The sequence below is a fragment of the Varanus komodoensis genome, unplaced genomic scaffold (genome assembly GCF_004798865.1).
Source record: "Varanus komodoensis strain SLA01 unplaced genomic scaffold, ASM479886v1 scaffold1, whole genome shotgun sequence".
Classification (NCBI taxonomy): Eukaryota; Metazoa; Chordata; class Lepidosauria; order Squamata; family Varanidae; genus Varanus; species Varanus komodoensis.
Window position 1 is genome coordinate 94,719,432 of NW_025335268.1, and position 8,785 is coordinate 94,728,216.

General features: G+C 48.2%; 1 protein-coding gene across 1 annotated transcript; it reads left to right on the forward strand.

Annotated features, from left to right (window-relative positions):
* The first annotated feature begins 352 nt into the window (after positions 1–352).
* Positions 353–8,184, forward strand: SFRP5 (secreted frizzled related protein 5). The gene is made up of 3 exons (XM_044450171.1): positions 353–872; positions 5,114–5,191; positions 7,841–8,184. The coding sequence occupies exons 1-3, from the start codon at positions 353–355 to the stop codon at positions 8,182–8,184; spliced, it is 942 nt and encodes a 313-aa protein (XP_044306106.1).
* Positions 8,185–8,785: the final 601 nt, after the last annotated feature.

Sequence of the window (8,785 nt, forward strand, 5' to 3'; positions counted from 1 at the left end):
CCTGGGAGGGGGGAGCGTGCCTGGAGAAGATTGGCTGCTGGCTCCCCCCAAGGGGCTGCTTTGGAAGCCTAGAGGGGGTGGTGCTAAACAGCCCGGAGCAGAGACTTCAATTCGGTCTGGCTTTAGCTCACTCCGTCCCATTGATGATGCCAGATGCAACCAAGCAGCCTTAGGCAGAAGAGAGTGGCTTTCTAGGCCAGGTGCTGGCTGGCTGGCTGGCTGGGGGCAGGGCAGCGTCCTTCAGCTTGGCTCCCATTGGCACCTGTGGCAACTCTGCTCCACCACATTGTCGCCCCTAAACACACGCACACGGCCGAGGCGGCACAGAGGGGGAGTGTCTGTGTGAGCCGTGATGTCACCCTGCCCGTGGGACGCCCTGGGTGCGGTGCTGCTGGTGCTCGCACAGGGCTGGGCCCGATCCATGAGCCAGGAGTACGACTACTACAGCTGGCCGTCAGACAGCTTCCAGCAGGGACGCTTCTATACCAAGCAGCCACAGTGCACGGACATCCCAGCCGACCTGCAGCTCTGCCACAATGTGGGCTACAAGCGCATGCGGCTCCCTAACCTGCTGGAGCATGAGTCCATGCCCGAGGTCAAGCAGCAAGCCAGCAGCTGGGTTCCCCTGCTGGCCAAGCGATGCCATTCGGACACCCAAGTGTTCCTGTGCTCCCTCTTTGCACCCGTCTGTCTGGACCGACCCATCTACCCATGCCGCTCGCTGTGTGAGGTTGTGCGGGACTCCTGTGCGCCGGTCATGGAATCCTATGGCTTCCCCTGGCCCGAAATGCTCAACTGCAACAAATTTCCCTTCGACAATGACCTGTGCATCACCGTGCAGTTTGGAAACAGCCAGGCTACTCAACCACCAGGTAACAGCACGGGGAGGGAGGCTGGAAGGGCCCTGGGACAGGAGGAGACCGTTCCTGGGGCTACAGTCCCGAGGGTGCACTGCTTGCGTTCACACTCTCCATTAGACTTTGAGTCTTAGCCCCACAACATGCAGAAATAGGAGCACTGTTAGAGCTGGTCCCCAGGCTTCAGATTATTTTCCAGTCACATGGATCGATTTCCCAGCTCCTTGAGTATTCATTGGTTCCAACTGAAGTAACTTTTCCTCAGTGGCAGAGGGATAAACCACACCAGATGCAATGAGCTGCACCAAGGCTTGGGGTCTGACCCCATATTTCTGGCTAACTGAGTCCATTCCCCACCTTGTAGCAGCAAGTGCCTTCTTAATCCAATATCAGATATAGTTTCCCTTCATACACCACGGTCAAGCAAACTTGCCGGTGTTTGTCATGCACCTGTGACTTTGAAAAACTCTTGGTGCAACTAAAAAATAGAGAGGAAAGTGTCCTTTTGTTTGATTGTCTTCATAATATTTACACTCTTCTATCTGTCTCCTGCCTGATAAAAAATACCATTGTTTTTATTCCATTATGGTGAAATTGTGTATTACAGCCGCCAGTCTAGACAGATGCATACTTTGCTCTTTTTGGTGACTTGAATGCTACTCAATAGAGCTTCCTTTGCCCTGAGATATTCTCTCTATGTGCATTGCCTTTACATATTCCTATATAGAAGGAAACTGTATTTATTCTCCACCTGCAAGGAACCAAACACACCTTACATAATTCTCCTCCTCTCCATAGGTCAGGCTGAGAGTCAGTGACTGGCCCAAAGTGCCCAGTGGGCTTCATCCCTGAGTGGGGACTGAAACGTGGATCTCCCAAATCCCAGCCTGACACGCTACCCACCATGCCACCAGGCTTCCCATTATATGTGACATTTCCTCCAGTATTCGATCCTTTGTCTTCTGCATTCCATGCTCCCAGCAAAAGTTCTTCCAGGCAGGTATCTAGACTTGGAGGTAATTGGAGCAGAACATTCAAGATTTCCAATCAATAAACACAGCCAGGATAACAACAATGACAGGGAGGGGATTACAGGATCAGACAGAAAAGCAAGTGCCTGCCCACCTATCACTCACCCACACCTAGAAATACCCCTTCTATTTATACACAGTCATTAGCAAAATATTTGGCACATCAGCCAATGGGAGGCAGTGTTTGATCAAATCAAGAAGAAAGGAAAATTTCAAAGCGATTCAGAGCACAGTACAACACCTGACAAAGTTGGAATTCAGGGAGCACTACAAGCACTGGGATTCTAGACTGTTTATCCTCCTAGTAAGAAAAATTGGGCCACACAGCTGATGGAGGCACCACATGACTCCTAACTTACAGCAGAGTTTGTACACACTGGGAAAATCTCTCCATATTCTTAGTCACATACTCAGAAAGTGGATTCCATTCTGGGTGTGATAAGCACCATTTTCCACTGACGGGTTTCCATCAGGCTCACCTTAAACTCCAGAGAATCCATGGAGGAAGAGTATATTATTTTCCTCCCCAAACACTGTGAAATTCAGGGCAGCTCATTTCCTTGGGGGAATGAGCACCAAAGATTTATTTGCAGGTATACAGGCAGGAATCAGAAGTAGTACAGATAGGCACACCACCTGCTTCTACCTAGCCACAACTTCTAGCATCTAATACAGTACTAAAATCACCCTCCTATACAACTCTCTGCCTGATCTCCAGGAATGTCCTAGAGGCTAAGACTTCATGGGACTGCATTTTAAGGAAAGTCGCTGCATTTGGAGAATAAAGCAACAAAAGATCTCTAGGCAGGTGGATCTCTCCTTCTCTCTCTCTCCCCCCCCTCCCCTCCCACTGATTAATTTCACCCCCACAGGCCTATCATCCCAACTTTTGAGATGCTTAGAACTGCTGCTGATGTTTCCTAAATGTATTTCTTATCCATGGCTTCAAGAGCACATCAAAGATGTTCTGTTCTTGTCTAATGCTGGTATTTAAAAACTACAGATTCTCCCATGCAATGGCAGACTTCTTGCATATGGCTCCCTGAAAAGACTTCCACGTGCTCACTTGGAGAGCAGATGGTAGTTGGTGCTGTGTTTGGTGAGCTCCAAAGGTGGGAAGTACAAGAGGAGTGATTTAAAGGGGCTAAAACTGAGGGCTAGTGTGCTGTGCTGGTTCCAGCGTTGGACCAGGGATCCAGGAGATCCAGGTTCTAGGCTCCATTCAGCCGTGAAGCTCACTCAGTGATTTTGGGCCAGTCACTCCTTCTCACCCTAACCTACCTCACAGGGTTGTTGTTGCGAGGATAAAAGGAAGCTATATAAGTCACACTGGGTTCCTCACAAGAGGAAAAGGGCGGGATATGAATGCACTGTGATAATAATAAAAGCAAACAATCTCTTCATGCAATAGCCTTCACATTTTTGACACCCCAAATATACCTTTAATCCAAAACAATGATAAGATACCAGTTTTTAGTTGGCTGTAGTTGTAGTAGGAAACCTTTTTCCTACTCAACCTGAGATAGCTAGAAGCAAAGCATCTCTACATTGTTGTGCCATCAGTATTGGTACAAAGGTGGGTACCGTAGCTGTTTGCTCTGCAAGAGAAAAGCTAGATCTGCTGAAATATCTTTTCCACACAGCTATTAAAGGAACTTGGCCCTTCCCTGCATCCCTCTTGGTGTGTTTTCCCAGCATTTGTTGCTTTTTGCTCATTCATTTTCTCCAAATAAAAGACTGCCACTCAGGCAATTCCCCCTCAGTCACTATGTAGCCCCCATGTGGGTCCCATCCTAGCAGCTGAAGTGAGGATCAGTATCCTTTCACTTTACACCAAGATGGGGAGCCAAAACAGGTTCGAAAAGTTGCTAGGAACAATGAACCATCCTGAATTATTCTCATCCATGGCTGGTGGGTGTCTGAGGGTCGGGGGTGCTGCAATATTCCTGCACAGAACCCACCAGAAATTTTTCAAGGAAATAATGTGCAGGAAGCAGCATGCAGACAGAACAGCTCACTCAAGAGGCTTCTGGGAACACCATTCCATTTGCCAACAGGGCAGATTCCCCGTGCACCTTGATTTCTTGAAAAAGGATTCTCATTTTTGTGGCCACTGCAAATGTGGCAGCACTGGCAGAGGGGACAGGAGAGCAACCTGTGCCCACAAGGCGCATTTTGCCCAGCCTTGCTCTAATCAGTGGCCCCACTAAGTGTTTCTTGAGCTCCAAGAAGACGACTGCTCTTCAGTTTTACTTGGAACAGCTTTAGCCTGTGTTTGCTTAGCCTATAGATGAGGCTATTGTTTCCACTCGTCAGATGATCGTTATGCCCGTGTGCTTCCTGCCGAGGACCTTCACACACAGGCTTGCATTGCGCTACACAAACACCTTGATTTCCCTGAGCCCCTCCAGCACCCATCCCACCTTAATGTACACCACTTTTGACCCAGGAGGCAGTAAATGCTTTACCGGGACAAGGACAGAGGTCTGCATGAGAGAGGGAATTTGGGGAGTGGAAAAGGATCAGTTACATGAGAAACAAGTATTTTGCTCAAAATACTGTCTCGTGCAGCTGTTCAGAACCCTTTCCAATAAGGATTAGGGGCTTCCTGTTTGGATGAGCCAAACTCCCAAACCTTCTGTTAGTTGGAGTCATTTCATGGCAAGTCAAAGGAAGTTCATTCTGAGGCAGACAGGCTGGGCTTGGGAATAGCCATCATCCCTACAAGTAGTTTGCCCATGAGACTGTGGCCAGAAAGCTGAAGAGGCAGGGTTGAGAAAGATACCCTGATCCATTGGCTGGGTTCTGACCAGCGGAAGAGTGGAGTCAGGGCTGGCAGGGATGCAGGGCTGGCCCTTTTATTCCCAAGGATGCTGTTGTCTTCTGTTGCCCTCCTCAAGCCTCCCTGGTCCCTGTGACATCAGCTGCAATTCCCAAGATTGCTGTGAGATTAATTTCCCCAGTAACAATAAGTTGCTCCAGTTGTAATATGAAATATTGTTGGGTAGCTTGGTCTTGAAGGACCAGTTAAGACCTCTCTGGTTTACAAAAAAACCTACTCCTGGTGGAGATAAACGTGGCTGGAACTGGTGTCTTGGTATGAGCCAAGATAGCGGCTGCATTTTGGGATGCTCCATGGGAACACGGCTCTGCAGATGATCATGATGAGTGCCTGCATGTCAATATTTGGCCCTGGCTCATACTTACCTTTCTTGCATCTTACAGTATCAAAGATCTGCACCCAGTGTGAGATAGAGCACAAAGCTGATGGCATAATGGAGCAGATGTGTTCCAGTGACTTTGGTAAGCCATTCATCCAAAAGCACAGGGATCTGGAGGTCTCCATCTGGGTTGTCTACAGTTCAATCTACACTCAACATTAAATCTGCCGCATGCACCTGACCATCACAATTCATAGCAGCTCAGAAGACAAAGTCTCAACTTGCACCAGTGTAGTCTTTTTTATTTACTTCGATCCTACAGGGGAGGAGTATTTCAGAAAACAAAGGGTAGAGGGGAGTTTAACATCCCCCCTTTCCAACCAGGTGCCACCCAGATGTTTTGAACTTTAACTCGTATCAGTCTAAGTGCAGTGAATTCTGCACTTCTTCCCAAACACATGCAGAAAACCTGATTCCACCTCCAGCGGGTGCTCCAAGAAGCCCTGCCAGCTGCTCTCCAGCCAGGGCTCTCTGGAGCAGCCTCCCGCCAGCAGTGCAAAAGCAGATGCTCTGGAAAGCCTCAGAAGCCCATTTTGCTGCTGTGATCAATGCTGCTACCGCAGCACACCTAGCAGGGCTCTCTGCAACCAGTGCCTGCCTCTGATTTGCCCCGAGGACCCCAAGAGAAAGCTGTGCTCCCCAGGTCAATCAGGCACCCCCTCTTCCAGATCCTCAGAGCAGAACAGGACAGGTTCTGGCTATCCACCTTCTGACAGCTGCTGAGAATCATCTCAGTGCGAGCCACACAGAGGGTGGGTTCTCTAAAGAGCTGCTTTGGCTGGAAGAAGCAGCTGGCACCGTTCTTCAGAGAGCTGGCAAAGCCCAAATGCTTGCCACTCAGGGGGGCCTCCCTCAGAACCAGGCATTGTGGGAGGGGTGTCCCAAGATGTCACCCCTGGCACAGCAGGAATGCAAAAGAAGCTCCATATTTGTTATCTCTATTCCCTTGTTCCATGAACCCCATCCATTTCCCTCAGAAATTAAATGGCTTCCAGCTTGATTTGAACACAGAAAGAAAGTGTCGGCTTTGATGTATGCAGCCTTAAATCCACACCTATAGCTAAAGGGAAGTGCCCATGCGTTGCAAGAAATAACCCAGATTCAGTCCCCAGGCATGTGGCTCAAATGGCCTTGGATGACTACAGAGCTCAGTGGCTAAACTAGTTGCTGTCTCTCAGCAGACTATTTCACAGGGTTCTGGAAAGGACAAAATGGGGGGCATGAGATCCTGGAGGGTTAAAATGCAAACATACTGCCCAACTTCATCTAGTTTACCTGAGATTTTAATCCTATGTACTTGTAACTATTTTATTAGCATTTCTGCTGCTGTTTAATCCATACTTTAAAATCATATTTTGTGTTAGTTTTTGTTTAACAAGGGTTGTGACGCTCCACTTAAGACGACGAAGAATGTATTTGCAGCCTTGCAGATGATTTATATCGGAAAGTCAGGATCATAGTAAAAGAATCATGATGCAGTTCCTGCATGTACAGTCCTAGAAAGGATGATCATCCCAGGCAGAAGCTGACAGTGAAAACGGGAGACAATGAGCCGAATCCAATGTGTGTCCCATTCATATGAATGGTCCTACTCTGTGCAGGTCTGACATCAGATATAACCCAGGGGTTTGAGAGGATGTCAGACCTCTTACCTAACCTAGGATGGCCAGGTGTCCTCTTTGACAAGCAACTGTGCATAACTGAAGGGCTGTCCTGGCCCACTTTAATTTCAAGATAATGAACCATACTTGTTGCCCAGCTATAGTTATCAACCGGACAGCAGACTGAACAGACAGTGGTGCTTTCTAGATGTGTTAGACTACAATTCCATCATGGCCCTGCTTGGTGAGACTGATGGAAGTTGCCGTTCAGCACACCTGGAAGACATCAGTTAGGGAACGGCGTTTTACAGCATCTGCCCAACCCATCTGTAGAATACTGTGGCACGGAAGAGTCGGGACGCGACTGCGGCACGTTCTGCAACAGCAGCTGCATGAGCTGGAGCTGTGGCCAAGAAGGCTCAGCTCCGCCTGCAGCTAACCTGGTACCGCCCCAGTTCACATTCCTTCATGTGAGCCCCATGGAGCTGCGAGTGTCCATGGCCACGTTTTCTTCTTGTCCATTACTTGGGCAGAGGAGTGGGGGCAAGAGACAATCCTGGGTGAGCTTTCCCTGTTGTGGCCACTTTTCCTGCTGAAATTGTGATGGACTTTATAGGCAACCCATGAAGCCAAAGTTGTCTAAATGATGGTTTGGGTTTGTGACAGACAAAAGTCCATCATGTCCGGAACATAAATTAATAGAAAGTTGCAGGAGGAAATTAATTACGTCACCTTTCATTCAGTCATAAGAAGGCAGACTGGATCCTGACTATGTGTCTGGGAAAACTCCATTACTGTTCCCCTTTCCTTCCATCTTTTTAAATGGCCAGCTCTGAAACTGTCAAAATCAGATAAACCAACCCCATTAACCTCACAGTCCTCATCCTTTTGAACCCATATCCCTGTCTTGTTCTTCTTTCCCTTTGGTTTCACCTTCTAGTCTGGGGTGGGCAACTTTTAGACCAGCAACAACTGTTGCACTACAATTCCCATCAGCCCTCACTATTGCCTGTGCTGGCTAGAGCTGATATGAGCTGTAGGCCAAAATGCGAAGAGGGCTTCAAGTTGCCCACGACTGCTCTAGCCCCCATGCTTCTGATGTCATCTGTTACCCATTTGCTTCCCAACAGTGGTGAAGATGCGCATCAAAGAGATCAAGAAGGAGAATGGGGAAAGGCGACTGGTGGCTGCCCAGAAGAAGAAGAAATTGCTTAAAGTGGGACCACTGAAACGTAAGGACACCAAGAAGCTGGTACTGCACATGAAGAATGCAGGTACCTGCCCTTGTCCCCAGCTGGACGACCTCAGTGGCAGCTTTCTGGTGATGGGCCGCAAGGTGGGTGGGCGGCTGTTGGTCTTGGCCATTTATCGCTGGGAGAAGAAAAACAAGGAGATGAAATTTGCTGTTAAATTCATGTTCTCCTACCCCTGTTCCATGCATTACCCATTTTTCTATGGGACAGATCCCCATTGAATCCTCAGTCCTTCCAAGATCTTTGGTCACTCTTCCTCACAGCAGTCCCACTTTCAGCTCATCCCTCTGAGACCGCAAACACCCCTTCTTCTACAGGCAGGTCCAAGCCAAGCCATGTATTGTTGGACCCCATCCTTGCAATGATTCTTTCTTTGGTAGGATGAACTCAATTTCGTTCCAAATTTTACAAGTTCTACCCACCTTACCTTGAATACTCATTTCATTTCAGAAAGCCTGCAGGAATCGTCTTCCTCCACAACATACTTTAAAAAAAAATGGAGTAGCTTTTCAGCTCATCTAGTCCAATAGTATTCCCATCCAGCCCATTGCTACTTTCTCTCCGGTAACGGCAGAATAAGCCATTAACTTGCAGAATCCAACATGCAGTTTTAAACATTCCAGGCTGCACTGTAGGAAACATGATGTCCAATTAGCACTGGACTGACAATCCTGGATTCTGGCCATACTGATCTCCTCAGCTCTAGCCTTTGTTCTTAGTATCTTTCCAACCATGCAGAACTTCAAACAGGGACTGGACAACTCCTCTATTACATGATGGTGTTGGATGGTGGGCAAAACCAGCCCAAGGTAATTCCTGCCT